Source organism: Orcinus orca, chromosome X (assembly GCF_937001465.1).
Source record: "Orcinus orca chromosome X, mOrcOrc1.1, whole genome shotgun sequence".
In the NCBI taxonomy this organism is placed as follows: Eukaryota; Metazoa; Chordata; class Mammalia; order Artiodactyla; family Delphinidae; genus Orcinus; species Orcinus orca.
Genome location: NC_064580.1, coordinates 44,316,888 through 44,332,947, shown reverse-complemented (window position 1 = coordinate 44,332,947; position 16,060 = coordinate 44,316,888). Strand labels below are relative to the sequence as shown.

Here is a 16,060-nt window from a genome sequence, read left to right as displayed (position 1 = left end):
AGAATTTCTTGGCATAAATTGGGTTGGCTCTCTATTTGCTCCACTGCCATTTTAGGATTCAGCTTTCATTGGGTCTGCTAAGTCAGTTGTCATTCATCCATCTGCTTTCTCTGGCTTCTTTCAAGACTTTCTCTGCCTTTGGTTTTCTGAAGTTTGAATATGCCTAGGTGTGGGTTTTTTTGTGTTTTATTTTGTTTTGTTTGGTGTTCTCTGAGCTTCCTGGATCTGCAGTTTTGTGTATGTAAATAATTTTGGACCATTATTGCTTCAAATATTTCTTCTGTATATATATATATATATATATATATATATATATATATATTCTCTCTCCCTCTCCAAACTCAGTTTTCAGCAATATGTCAACATTACTCGTTAAGTAAGTGGCCTTACTGCTATGGCTTCCACTGGCTTCTATTCCAGGTAAGCACATCTTGGGTGCTGAATCTCTTTGAATCTGCCTGTCTCTCTAGATTTCAAGATGGTAGTTTGCCCTGTGACTTCAGTTCTCTGATGGTATAAGAAAATAATCTATTTTCAGTTCACCCAGCTTTCTTGTTGTAAGAATGGGAGTAATAACTTCTAAGCTTTTTACATATTGGAGCTGAAACCAAAGCTACTTTCTAGATCTCCCAACTTTATTGCTGTTATATACTCTCTCATTCTCCTTATCTTTGTGGATTTGTTGCTTTTTAAAATTCCTTTAGGGACTTCCCTGGTGGTCCAGTGGATAAGACTCCGCACTCCCAATGCAGGGGTCCCGGGTTTGATCCCTGGTTAGGGGACTAGATCCTGCATGCATGCCACAAGAGTCCACATGCTGCGACTAAGAAGCCCATGTGCAGCAACTAAAAGATCCTGCGTGCCGCAACTAAGACCCGGTGCAGCCAAAATAAATAAATACTAAATAAACAAACAAATAAATAAAATTCCTTTACTATTAATTTAGTGGGGTCTTGGGAGAGAGGAAGAGCTAATGCGGGATTCAACCCTCCATCTTTAGCCAAATGTCTCAATAGATTTTTTAGTATTAACCCATCCTTTCATCCTTTGGACATGATATACCTTTTTCATATACATTGCTATACATTGCTAGTTTGCTAGCATTTTGGGGATTCTTGTGTCTAGGTTTCTAAGTGAAGTTGGTTATTATCCATAAAGATTATATATTTGTTGCACATAATGATGTGAAAGTATTCCGTCCTTTTATATTTCCTGGAACAGTTTCTATTAGGTAGATTTGATAGATCTCACCTTAGAAACATATTTTTTAATTTAGTTTAGGGGAGAGAAGATTTTTACTAACTATTGATTCAAATTTTTAAAATATTTATATAACTTTTAGGCTTTCTATTCTCCTTAAATAAGTTTTGCAAAGTTATATTTTTTTAGAAGATTGCTCGTTTCATCTACAATTTTACATTTATTGGTAGAAAGTTGTTTGTAGTATTTTAAAATTATTTTTAAAATCCATTGTACCTGTAATTTTGTCACTCCATTCTTTTTTTTAAATAAATTTATTCATGTATTTATGTTTGGCTGCATTGAGTCTTCATTGCTGCATGCAGGCTTTCTCTAGTTGTGGTGAGTGGGGGCTACTCTTTATTATTTCTTTTTTTTAACATCTTTATTAGAGTATAAATTGCTTTACAATGGCGTGTTAGTTTCTGCTGTATAACAAAGTGAATCAGCTATACATAAACATACATCCCCATATCTCCTCCCTCTTGCATCTCCCTCCCACCCTTTGTTGCGGTGCGCGGGCTTCTCATTGCGGTAGCTTCTCTTGTTGTGGAGCACAGGCTCTAGGTGCACGGGCTTCAGTAGTTGTGGCACGCAGGCGCAGTAGTTGTGGCTCACGCGCTCTAGAGCGCAGGCTCAGTAGTTGTGGCGCACAGGCTTAGTTCCTCTGTGGCATGTGGGATCTTCCCGGACCAGGGCTCGAACCCGTGTCCCCTGCATTGGCAGGTGGATTCTTAACCACTGCGCCACCAGGGAAGCCCCCTATTCATTCTTAATATTATTCACTTGTGCCTCTTGTTTTCTTGTTCAGTCTTGCTAGAGGTTTATCTTTTCTAAGAACCAGATTTGGGTTTTATTGATCTTCTCTATTGCTTTCTTGTTTTCTATTTCATTGATTTATGATCTTACATAGCTTATACCTTTGTTGTGCTTTCATTACATTTAATTTGTTGTCAGTTTTCTAACTTCCTGAATTAGATGATTAAGTCCTTAAAATTCAGCCTTCTTTCTAATAAAAAGTATTAAAGGCCATACAGTCCCCCCTAGGTTCTGCTTAAGCGGTCTCTCACAAGTTTCAATATCAATGTTATCATTCAGTTCTAAATGCTTTATAATTTACATTATGATTTTTCTTTAACCCATGAGCTAATTAAAAGTGTTTTTTAAACATTCCAAACAATTTTTAAAGCTTGTTGTTGTTGTTTATTTGTAATTAAGTTAGTTCAGGGAAAGTGATCTGGATGAAACCAATTCTGTGGTATTTATTGAGACTTACTTTATAGCCAAGAATGTGGTCAATATCCCAAGTGTGCTTGAAAACAAAGTGTATGTATTACCTCTTAGGTGCATGGCAATGTATTTGTGAGTGTGTGTGTGTTTGTGTATGTATATATATATATGTGTGTAATATATATTATTGTGTGTGTGTATATATATATATCCATCCATTAGATTGAACTTGATAATTGTACAGTTCAGATATATGTTCTTATTGGCTTTTTTGTCTGATTAATCTAACAGTCTCTAAGGAAGGTATGCTAAAATCTCCCACTATGATTATAGATTTGTCAGTTTATCCTCATAATTCTGACCATTTTTCCTTTATATATTTTGAAGCTATGTTACAAAATATATAAAATTTAGAATTTTTATATCTTCCTACTGAACTGTTTCTTTCATCATTACACAGTGATGCTCTCTATCACTAATAATGGTTTTGGTCTTATAATCTATTTTGTATGTTATAAACAGAGCTACGCCAGCTTTCTTTCATTTAGGATTTTCCTGAATATCTTTTTTCATTCCTTAATACTTCCAATCTGTGACCTTCTGTTTTAGATATGTCTCTTTTAAAGAGCACATGGCTAGATTTTTCAAAATCTAATCTGACACTATTAACTGGAGAATTTAATCCATGTGGATTATTGTTGTCTTGTATTATTGTATTTGGATTTGTTACCACCATTTTTATTTGCGCTTTCTATTTACCCTAATTTTTCAGCACTTCTTTATGTTTCTTCTCCTTTCTTGCCTTCAATTTGATTGATGGGGTTTTTCCCGTTCAGTAGCTTGGAAGTTATATAGTTTTTGTTGTTGTTGTTTGTTTTTGTTTCTGTTTCTGGCCGTGTTGGGTCTTTGTTGCTGTGCGCGGGCCTTCTCTAGTTGCAGTGAGTGGGGGCTACTCTTCGTTACAGTGCGCAGTCTTCTCACCATGGTGGCTTCTCTTGTTGCAGAGCATGGGCTATAGGCACGCGGGCTTCAGTAGTTGTGGCACGTGGGCTTAGTTACTCCACGACATGTGGGATCTTCCCGGACCAGGGCTTGAACCCATGTCCCCTGCATTGGCAGACAGATTCTTAACCACTCCGCCACCAGGGAAGCCCTATATAGTCTTTAAAAAATTATTCCAGGGCTTCCCTGGTGGCGCAGTGGTTAAGAGTCCGCCTGCAAATGCAGGGGACACAGGTTCTTGCCCCGGTCTGGGAAGATCCCACATGCCATGGAGCAGCTAGGCTCGTGGCCATGGCCGCTGAGCCTGTGCATCCGGAGCCTGTGCTCTGCAACGGGAGAGGCCACAACAGTGAGACGCCCACTTACCTCAAAAAAAAAAAAAAGTAAAAAAAATTATTCCATTTTCTCCCTCCCTTAGTGTGTAAATTAGGAAATTATGCACTGCACTATGTTTCTATTTTTTAATGATTACCTCAGAAATAATGACATGCATAATTAACTTACAAAAGTCTAAAATGAAAAAAATTCCTTTACCTTCCTTCCACATAATACAAGAGTTTAGAACATTTTAACTCCATTGACTGTCCCAACTCACATGCTTATTATTGTCTAGTATTTCAAGTCTAGACTACCAATGATTATTAATACCTCATATTTATTTACATTTGTCCACATGTTTACCATCATCTTTACTTTTCATTCTTTCATTCATCCCATATCTTCCATCTGGGATAATTTTCCTTCTACTTTTTACTCACAATACACTCCTTTGAATTTCCTTCAGTGAGTATCTGCTGGTGAGGAACTATCTCAATGTTTGTGTGAAAATGTCTTTATTTCACTCTCATTCTTTAAAAAAAATTTTGCTGAGCATAGAATACTAAGTTAACAATCAGCAAATTGAAGATCATTCCACTATCTTCTGATTGTTGAGACGTCAGCTGTCAGTCTAATGACTGTTCCTATGACATGATCTGTCATCTTTCTCTGACTTCATTTTCTCTCTCTTTGTTTTTTTGCAGAGTCTGGGTTAGACCTCTTTTTATTTATCCTACCTAGGATTTGTTGGGCTTCTTGAATGTGTGGGTTGATTTCTTTTATTAGGATGAGAAATATTCTCAGCCTTTATCTCTTCAAATATTGACTCTGCCCCATCAATATTCATATTCTCTTTCTCTCACACTATAATCAGATGTGTGCTAGATTTTCTCATTGTATCCTCCACGTCTCTTACTCTCTTTCCTGTATTTTCTATTTCATTTCGTCTCTCCATAAAGCATTCTTGATCATGTCTTCGGGTTTATCTTCTAATTCATTAATGCTCTCTTCACTTATGTCCACATTTCTGCCAGATACATTTACTGAGTTGGTATTTTTCACTTCTAGAAGTTATTTTTCATTTTTTCCCAATATGAGATATCACTTTTTATAGATTTCTCTTCCCTGTGGATATTTTCAAATTAACAATTTGTTTCTTTAAACATGTACGCATAGTTGTTTTAAAATATGGGTCTGGTAATTCCCTTATCTGAAATCTGTGTGAGTCTGTTTCTGTTATTTCTCATCCCTGCTGTTTCTAACTCAAGTTGCCTTGTTTCTTTGTATGCCAATTTTAGTCTGTTTTCTGGTCATTGTGTCCTTGAAAACTTATTTGTGGGGGTTCCCTGAGGCCTGGAATGGATAGATTCTCCTCCAGAGGCTTTGTATTTGTTTCTACTGAGTACTATGGAGTACTACCTGTCTGGAAGCCACTTAAATCCAAAGTAATAGCTTGAAGTTCCCTGGCTGATTCAGGCCATGGGTGATAGGGGTGCAAATCTGAGGACTGGAGTGTGGCCTCATTTTCTCAGGGATGACTTTTTTTTACCCACTCCCCCCTTTTAAAAAATTTTATAATCTATTTATTTACTTTTATTGAAATATAGTTGATTTACAATGTTGTGTTAGTTACAGCAAAGTGTACAGCAAAGTGATTCAGTTATACATCTATATATATATGTAATATATTCTCTTTTTAGATTCTTTTCCATTATAGGTTACTATGAGATATTGAGTATAGTTCCCTGTGCTATACAGTAGGCCCTTGTTGGTTATCTATTTTATATATAGTAGTGTATATATTTTAATCCCAAACTCCTAATTTATCCCTCCCCTTCCCCCTTTGATAACCGTAAGTTTGTTTTCTATGTCTGTGAGTCTATATCAGTTTTGTAAATCAGTTCATTTGCATCATTTTTTTTTAGATTCCACATATAAACTATATCATATGATATTTGTCTTTCTCTGTTTGGCTCACTTCACTTAGTATGATAATCTCTAGGTCATGTTGCTGCAAATGGCATCATTTCATTCTTTTTATGGCTGAATAATATTCCATTGTGTATACGTACTACATCTTCTTTATCCATTCCTCTGTTGATGGACATTTAGGTGCTTCCATGTCTTGGCTACTGTAAATAGTGTTGCTATGAATATTGGGGTGCATGTATCTTTTTGAATTAGAGTTTTCCCCAGATATATGCCCAGGAGTGGGATCACTGAATCATGTGGTAACTCTATTTTTAGTTTCTTAAGGAAACTCCATACTGTTCTCCATCCCACTCCCCCTTTTTCTTTATTTTTTTTTTATTTTTATTTTTTTTGCTGTACGCGGGCCTCTCACTGTCATGGCCTCTCCCGTTGTGGAGCACAGGCTCCGGACGCACAGGCTCAGCGGCCATGGCCCACGGGCCCAGCCGCTCCGCGGCATGTGGGATCCTCCCGGACCAGGGCACGAACCCATGTCCCCTGCATCGGCAGGCGGACTCTCAACCACTGCACCACCAGGGAAGCCCCCCCACTCCCCTTTTTTATACCCTTTATTTTTAGCAAGAGAGCTCTGCTTGGTGCCTAGACAGCCTTTTGTACAGTTCTCTGGGACTGTTGGGAACAGGGGCAGATTTCATTCTGGTTGGCCCTTACACAGCTGATGTAGTTCTTTGGGGTCTCAGCTTAATGTGGAGAGGGTCTCCTATTAAACCCCTACCATGGGCTGGCCCTGAGCCTTAACTTCTCTCCCTCCAGCCCCGTGTGGCCACTGGTTCAAAGCTCAGGTGGGCAATGTAGGCAAATGCCCTCAGAGCAAATTGGCTTTGGTGTGCCAATACTCTACTTAACCTGTCTGGTTACAAGCTTTCATCCAAAACTTGGCCTGAAAGTTTCCCTTTGTCCTCTCAGCTCTTCAGTGGTTTTGAAACTTTTTATCCAGTATATTTCATTACTTCAGTAGGAAAGTTGAATCAAATAACCAAGCCTGCCATTGCCAGAAACTAGAAGTCCACACTCTTAAATGTTTAAACATTCATACTTGACTTAACAAGGTCCAAACGCAGGCAATATCTCTACTCTCCTCCCAAACAATACAAGAGCCTTAGAATGCTTTAAATGTTAATAGCCTCCTGCTGTTTTACAGGTTTTTGTGCTCTAGTGCCAGTTTTTTTATACCTCCATATGATTCAACATTATTGTTTTATGCACTTAATGCTTATTTAGATTGCTCCATGTTTACCAATTTTTGTTCACTGTTCCTTGCCTCCTATTCATTCCTCCTCTCCAATTTCAATTTCCTTCTTCCTGAAGTACATCTTTCAGTAGTTATTTTAGTTGTCTATTATTGCTGAACTTTCTTAGGTTTATTTTTTCTGAAAACGTCCTTATTCCACTCTCAAAAAAAAAAAAGAGTAGAAGTCCATCTCATCAGTATTTCTTCGGAGTACTAATTCTCCTCCTTGTGGCAACTGGTGACTCACCTTCGTGGCATGTCATTTCTTTGCAAGTACAATCTTTTTATTGTTTGTTTCTGAGTACATCTTGGGCAGATATTGTCTTTTTCTGTGGGATTCTATGTGCCCAGTATTGTAAAAATGTGTTTGCTTTAGCTGAGGTTCTGGAGGTTTGAATTGTTCTGCCCCAATTTCTGTTTTAATTTTTCAGCATGTGATTCCCATTATACACAGTAGGGTAAATTTAGACCCCATATCCACATATGACATAGGCCTGGGATTTTTATTTCTTCTTGTGGCTCCAGAGAGAGCATAAGACTTTTCATGGCTTACTCTCCAAACCCCTTTTTAATGAACAGAGAAGCTACTAAAGGCTTTATCCAGAGGCTTTAATTACAGCTTCTCTGCCTCTGGTGGACCTGAGGCTGTGTTGCCAGTACCTGCATGAGCACTAGATTCGCAGCTCTGAGCCCCAGCCCCTACGGCCTGATATCTAGAACCAATACCACAAATAGGTTATTGCAGTGTCCGTTTACGATTACTAGACTGGCTTTTTCTTTTTTCTCTGGAAATTTTACCTTTTGTTTTTTTAAGCTCAGCTATAAGTTAAAATTTTTGTTACAGTTTATCTAGTGTTATTATGTGTTTGTAGTTGAGGGGGGCGCTATTCATGTCGTCTTAGTGTGCTATATTGCCAGAAGAAAATCATACTTTATACATATGATTTTGCACTGTAGTTATACTTAAGCATTTTCTCTTATCACATCCATCCTCATAAATATGCACTTCTCTGAGTTCCAAGGAAATTAAGTCCCCCTCAGGACCATGTAGATTAAGGGTACATATGAGGCCAGGTCTCTGTAGCATGTTGGTTCATTCTCTGGATATACCACCTATGTAGTTTAAATACATCACTCCCCTGGGGTCTAAAGTTCCTTAGCAGAGTGATTTTCAACTTCACAAAATTTTAGTAGCAGAACTCTTTCTTCAGATATTACTTGGAACCCCCAAATATAAAATCAATAACTCCCTCTTATTGATTTTATATTTCAGAGTTCCTGATTCTCACCAATTTGCCCCTCCTCTAGCTCCCCAAGGTGTTCTCCAGGGCCATCTTCATAGATTCCTTGGGCACCAAGTACCACAGTGTGAAAAGAAATTGAATGTGGTCCTCAGAGTGTGGTCCCAGAGCCAGAAGCATGAGCATCAACTGGAAATGTGTTTGAAATGCAAATTCTCAATGCTGCCCCCATCCCAGGACTACTGAAATCAGAAACTCTGGGGGTGGGACCCAGCAATCTGCATGTTAACAAGCCCTCTAGGTGATTCTGACGCACGTTTAAGTTTGAGGCCTCACTAGAATAGAGTAGCCTATTCAGGAGCTATTGGAACAGGGTTGGAGTATTTGCCCAAAATTAACATTTCTGGGTGCCTAAATAAGCCCAAACTTATCTGGCAGGCTGTTTTCCATCCACTGTTTTCTTGTACATGAAGGTGATTAAAGACCCTCTCAAGGTCCAACTTTGCAATGGCCTGGGTCCCTTTGAATTGGTTCAATAAGTGAGAAATCACTAGGAAGAGTAGGAAACCCTTACTTTTAGTTCATTAGGCAGAAATAATGACACTCTACATAATTTTTCTTGACAACAAGACTTCAGATCGGAAGCTCATAAAATAATGTTGAGAAAAAGAAGCCAGACACAAAAGTGTACATACTGAACAGTTCCTTTTATAGATGGCACTTTAAAGGCAACACTGATCTACAGTGAAAAAAGTCAGAATAGGGATTACCCTTCGGGGTTATTGACTATAAGGAAGCAGAAAGGGGGCCTGACTTATGGGTAATGTTCTATTTCTTGATCTGAGTGCTGTTTACAGAGGTGTGTTCATTTTGTAGAAATTCATGAAGTTGTACCCTGATAATATGTGTATTTCCTGTATATTTGATATGCTTCAATGCAAGAGTTTAAAAGTAGCATTAGGTCACCTGCAGGGGAAGGTCAGTGTGTAAATGACACACTACTGTGGGTGCTCGGATACATACTCTCAGAGGACCAGGGCCTTTGCTTCTGGGTGTGAAATACACATTTGGTGCAAACATAGGTTCCTGGCACCAGGTCTATTGCGTTATGACAATGAGTAGTATGGGGTCCATTTTTGTTTGTTTGTTTGTTTGTAATTTATCTTTATTTTTATAGCGGAGTAAAGCTGATTTACAATGCTGTGTCTTTCTGGTGTACATCCACTTGATTCACTTACAGAGAGACATATATATATTCTTTTCCATATTCTTACCAGTCTTATATATTCTCTTACAGTGATTACAGTGTGTTGAGTCGAATTCTATGTGCTATACAGTGCTTTTTCTTGATTGGAAAAGACCTCTTGGTTGATGGCATCCCTGATCAGGATTCCCTGTGGATGGGGAAGAAGTGAGGCAGTTACCAAATGTGAACTATAGGCCAGAGTAAGTTTTAGCACCTGGCTACTCCAGGAAATGGGAAGTGATAGGGTTCTGGATTTCCAAATCCAATTGGAAATTGGATTTCCAATTTCTTAGGCCAAGAAACTGTGGGAAGCATGTGTAGTGGGTAAAAGGTAAGTACCCCATTGTTTGGTCCCTCATCCTGAGCTCTATGGGTGGATAAGGCCCCCAATTGTGAGCACCCATCTTCTGCCTGTACCCTTCTGGGCCCAGATCATAAACCTACATATGAACTGGGTTTCCCTGGCTTTATCAGCTTGTGGAAGTAGAGAGTCTCAGTTAAAGAATTAGCTTAAATTTCACCAGCTCTTGCCCACATCTGCTCACACAGGAATTCCAGCCCTCATGTAAAATAGCCCAATTGTGTCTGAAAGTCCCCAGTATGTCACAAACCAATCTGTTTTGGGCATCTCCCATGTTCTTCCTCACTTATTCTGGGCCCCACTTTTATGTGCTTTGCCCATGAAGCTCCTTCAGGAGTATTTACGCCCTCCCTGCCACCCCACTGCTGCTGTGCCCACCATGGGAATATTGATGAAGGTGCCAAGGGTGCTACCTCCTGATCCCCCTAAAGGCCCCAACCATGGAGGTGCCCGCCCATGTACAAGACATGCTCAAACATGCCTGAATGGCATTTGAGCTCAAGGTACCACATACCTGCCAAATACATGATGCCCTGGTTCCCACAGTGATGTGATCTGAAAGCAGGCCCTGCTGCTGTTACACTCCATGGCTCAATTTGGGGGTTGGTGATGGGTAGGGGCATAGGGCTGGGCTTGAATGGCTCCCCTGTTGCTGAGGGACAATGGTGTTTTCCAGACAGAGGTGAATGCTTCAATCAGGAACTGCCAGGTACAGCTGCTCCCTCTGGTGGAGACAGGGAGATCAGCTTCAGCAGTCTCGCGCCATTCATATCTCTTAGAACTATTCCTGAGTACAGGGTATTTAAAAGACAGTTTCTGTATCAGACAAACCCAAAATGAAGAATATTCTATTAAAAATGCTAATGCCATACAAGATGCAGAAAGGCTGTGAAAATATTCCTGATTAAAGGAGGCTAAAGAGACATGACAGCTAAAAGCAATACCTCATCCTGGACCAGATCCTGTGATGAAGAGGAAAAATGCTATTAAGGACATTATTGGGTCACCAGACAAAACTGGAGTACAAATGGTAAACAATAGTATTATACCAATGTTTAACTTACTGAAGCTGTTAACTATACTGTGATGTAGGGAACATGCCTATTCTTAGGAAGTGCACACTGAGGTACTCGGGCATAAAGGGCCATGATGTTATCTGTCCTCAGTCGGTCCAAACACACACACACACACACACACACACACACACACACACACACACACACACACACACACACACACACACACACACACACACACACACACACACGAGTGCATACATGCAAACGATAAAGCAAATGGGGTAAAATGTTAGCAATAGGTAAATCTGTTCTTTATACTATTTGGTTTTTTTGAAACTTTCCTGTAAGTTTGAAATTATTTCCAAATGAAAACGTTTTACAAATGTAAAAGACAGCATCTGTGCAAGCAGTCAGGATCTGGTGGCACATGCCCGACTGAACTCTTCCTGTGGCAGAGATGAGGAAGGAGGACATGGCGGTCTTCCCAGGCAGGGCTCCTGCACATCTCAAAGGGGAGTCAGATACCTGCATGAAGGTGCCAAGTGGCACCTGAGGCCACTTACCTCTTGCTCTCCCCCAGCCTACAAGATATCAAAAATAACACTTTTTACATTTTCTCCTGAGGATTATGAGCCTTGGGGTGGGGTGATGATGAAAATTTGGTTATGAAAGGAAGGTGATTCGGTTAATTCATCCATCTGGAAAATGTTTCAAATACTATGTGCCAGGGTCTGTGCTAGGGGCTGAGGACATAGCCCGGGGTACAAGAGGGGACAAAACCCCTGTCCTAAAAATGCCTATGAGCTAGCGGGGGATGCATCCACAACCACACAAATAAATATACATTTCCAAATGAGCTGACCATGAAGTAGACTTGGGGAGCCCTGGGGGAGCCCAGCCTCTTACCAGAGCCAGTGAATCCAAGCCCCATGGGTCTGAAACATTCAGTTCCCCTCCTCCCCCTCAGGATTTTCTAGGTACTAGGTCCTTTTGTATCTGATGCTGAGGAGAAAAGAAGGAACCACCACCAGTGCTTAACCCATCCTGGGCACATCCCATCTGTTTGAGCTTAGCCCTCCACAGGCCACTCTGCCCTCCGTGAGAATCAAGAGAGGAGGCCAACATGCCACTCCCCCACTACCTCTGGGCTGATGGACCAGTGAGCTTTGGAAAACAGTCTTTCTCCTGATCTATGCCTGTAGGTGAACATAGCTATGCCCATAATGCTTTTGGAGGGCAAAGACCACCAACACCCTCACGTGGAAGCCTGTCAGTCTACTGGCCCTGAGTCCCATCACTGGGGTGCTGAGTCATGATAACAACATGACAGTTTTCCAAATGGACAGAATAATGACTTTGGGGGGACAGCTGTGGTTCTCCCCCCAGTCCCAGGTGTGGAACCGACTGGGATGCCCTGTACACAGGGAAAATAGTGGGATCCACTGCCTTGGGGCTCCAAGTAGACAGTACTAGGGAGGGAGTTATAAGAGTGTGTGTGTGTGTGTGTGTGTGTGACTACATGTGACACAATGTGTGTCCCTTCTGTCCATGGGTCTCAGGTAGGGCTGACCCTCACCTCTAATGCATTCTGGTCCTGGTCCAAAGAAGTTTCAGATCCAACGAACACTTACTGAGCCCCTACAAAGTTCCAAGCCTTTTTACTTTATACTTTGACACATTTTATATCCTTTAATCTTTAACAGTAACCCTTTAAGGTAGGAATTATCTGCATTGTACAGATGAGAAAACAATCGCAAAGAGGTTCATTGATTTGCTCAAGTATATCATACAGCTTTAAAAAAAAAAAACACTCACACACTATACTCTTAGCTGAGGCCTGTCTGTGTTGGTTGCTTATCTTACAGTGTCTCTTGTCTTCTCTACCTTTGGAGCAATTGCTCCCCTTATACAAAAGCCCCCTTCTTTCTTGTTTCACAGGCCCATGTGGGCTTTTCTTTGTTTAATACTGCATTTAATAGCACAAAAAATCACGAATACAAAGAAACTGGCAAAGGTGTTTGTCAATGAGATATCCCTGCCTCCTCCACTTTTCCGCTTTCATACCCATATATGTAATGGGCTACATTTGTATGAACTTTTCCTTTTCCCCCCCAGACATATAACTGTTATGTGATTGGTCAGTTGAAGCTGAAACACCCATGGAGAAAGATGTTTTATGGTTACAAGGGCACACACCCCCCCCCCACACCACCCCCCTCCCACCCCACACTTTCCCACACAATCTTTTGGAGGAATATAGGATATGTACCAGTGTCAGGATTTCCCTGCTCCTGCCTTCCCCACCCAGAGCATCCTGCCATTTAATCTTCCTTTAAATGACTGCTTAGACTAGAGCCTCTTCTCCCGCCCCTTCTATTTCTCTTCCAATCAGGACCTTTTAGACACTGGGAACTGTTCAATTCTTACTCTGTCAGGCCCGTGGGCCATGCAAGTAGGTCCTTTAAATCTCAATGCCAGTTGTAGTATGGGTGCTGTCATCTTCCATTACAGGTAGGTAGGTCTGTGTGTCACTTCAGTAGGCTTGTGTATTCACTTCTTTCACTTTTTCTGACTCATGTTCCAGGACCTGTTTGTGATAGAACAGTAAATACCCTTCACTGTCCAGAACGTCCTTAATACTGGCCTTGGTGATGACGGCATCATCACACTTGAACCACTGGTCCTTGTGGTGCCGGATGAAGCTGGTGTAGTGGCCACTCTCCAAGGTTCCTTGGTGATTAACCACAGCAAACAAGGAATACTTATTCTCGTCGTTTCCACTATTGGTTGGCAGCTGCAACTGTCCATTCATCCTGCTCTCTTTACTCGAGGCCATGAATGGTGTCATATCCAGCTCCAGAGGAAAGGATATGTATGTAGTGATCTTGCGCCTCTGTTTGGCTGAGTGTTCAAACCGTTTGAAATGAAAACAGGCAACGACAGGTAATTTATTCATTGTGAGCTGTTTGGTAGATTCCTGGTAGCTTTGGCAACTACCGCACTTGATTTTGGCACTGCTTCCTAAGTGCTCTGGCCTCGTAAACCTTCGCAGGCAGTCCGTGAGGGTGGTGATTCCTGGTATGTGGCTTTCCCCATTCACACTGCCCTCCCTCCCTGGGCTCATAGGCCAGAAGGAGGTGCAAGAGCCAGGCAAGTCCAAACTGATGTCCCAGCATGGGTCTATCGTGGTGGAGACACCATGGCAGGCTTGACAGGTAACATCAGATTGCAGGCCACCTGTGAAGATTTGGTCAATGATGCAGTTACAGTGGTTGGGATTGTTGGCTGCCTTCCCGGCATCATCACCTTTGCAGTGCCTGTGCAGGACATCTAATGCTGCGATGAGGAACTCATGGGCATCCTGTTGCCTGTACCCTGCTAAATGCCGTGCGTGTATCCACACCAGGTGCAGTAATTTATAGGGAACGTGAGGAGATGGATTTCCAGAATACAACTCCCGAAAAAGCGAAGACATCTCACAGACCAGACACAACTCGGGACTTGGCATTTCACATCTGTGCCTGTCGGAGAGGAAGAAATCTCTCAGGATCGGAGTGTGGGTAAGGGCCTGGACAATGCAGTTCATAAAGCACGTGTTGCCAAGATTGATTAGTCCTCTTAAACCGATGGTAAAGCTGGAGGTAATTCTTCTTCTCCTTGGGTTGTGGCCCAGCAGTTCTAACTCGGGTTTGGTTGTCTCCCAGGTTGGATATTTCTCACTGAGGCCTGGCATTGAACACTGCTGGTGAGAAACCTCGGTTGAGGTGGAAGCTTGTAATTTCAAAGCTTCCCCTTGCTCTTCTTTGGCAATTTGCTCAATGTCTTTGTCATATACATAATCCTTACACATAAAGCAGTATATACCTCCGTAATAAAGGTCTACAGCTAAGTTGTGTTGTTTTGTCTCGGCGTGCTCATGAATGTGTTTCTCTGTGAAGCAGCCAAAGAAGACACAGGAAAGGCAAGAGTGGAGTCTGTTCAAATGGGTGCCGCACACATGGCAGATGCACGACTTTGCCTTGCTTTTCCTGGTCTCTGGGGTTCCACACCAGACGAAGCACTGGTAGATCACCCGCAGTTCCTGCCTCCAGTTCTCTCCCACCTTAAAGCTGTTCACGTGGGAACAGCCTGGTGGACCCACAGCGAAATCCACATCCAGGCATCCGCCCCCAGGGCCGCGCCGGGGCCGGGGCCGGGGCGGGGGCCGTGGCCTAGGCTGCGGCGGGGTACGGAGCCGGGTCTGCGGCCGCGGCCGGGGTCGGCGGCGGGGGGCACGGCTGCGCCGCGGGGAGGGATCGGGGGGCCGCGGGGGGTCGGAGGGAAGGGTGGGGAGAGGAACCTCGTCGCTGCCGCCGCCACCGCCGCTCCGCGCCGGGTTCTCATCCTCTGGCTCCTGCTTCGGTTCCCCCTTCGGCCCCTGCTCCGCCTCCCGTGCCGGCTCGGGTTCGGGTTCGGGCTCCAGCTTGAGCTCTACCCGGCGGCCCGGACCCTCCGCCGTCTCCACCTTCCCGGCAGCGTCCACCTTCCCTGCCGTCTCCACCTTCTCGGTGGCGTCCACCTTCCCCGCCGCCTCCACCTTCCCCGCCGCCTCCACCTTCCCCTCCACCTTCGCCTCCGCCTCCACCTTCCTCTCCGCCTTCTCCGCCGTCTCCGCCGTCTCCGCCTCCTCTGCTCCTCCGCCTCCACTGGCGGCGGCTCCTCCCCCTGCTCGCAGGGATCGGGCGGCCACTGGGCGTGGTGGCGCGGGGGCCACGCAGACCTGGGGTGTCCCCCGCCCGGCCTGAGGGAGCGCGGTGGCTGTGGCAGCTGGAACCAAAAGGGACTTTCACTGAAGGAGGCGGCGGCGGAAGCAGGCGACGCCCCCGGGAATCCTCCCGCCGTAGCCCTCTAGCGGAGGCCGCTCGGCAGCCAGGCCCCGTTTCCTTTAATTCAATATTTCCCAAACTTGCTTGTTCACGAGAATCACGTGGGGAGCGTGTTAAAATTACAGATTCCTTGGCTCCACCCGCAGCCCCACTGAATCAGAGTCTCGAAGGGACGTGCTCCGGAACCTGTATCTTTAACTAGGGCCCGAGAGGATTCTTATGATCAGGCAAGTTTGGGAAACACAGCTCTAATTCATTGAGGCTGGCGGGAAGGGGGGCGGGGACCGCGCAGTCTCTTTAAGGCGCTTCCAGTTCT

At 43.2% G+C, this 16,060-nt stretch overlaps 1 protein-coding gene across 1 annotated transcript; it reads right to left on the bottom strand.

The window, feature by feature from the left end:
- Window positions 1–12,520: 12,520 nt before the first annotated feature.
- On the bottom strand, window positions 12,521–15,704 carry USP27X (ubiquitin specific peptidase 27 X-linked; the record flags this gene model as incomplete). The annotated part of the gene is made up of 1 exon (XM_033409673.2): window positions 12,521–15,704. A coding segment is annotated over one exon (2,292 nt), but the record flags the coding sequence as incomplete, so codon positions are not given.
- Between the last annotated feature and the right edge of the window lie 356 nt (window positions 15,705–16,060).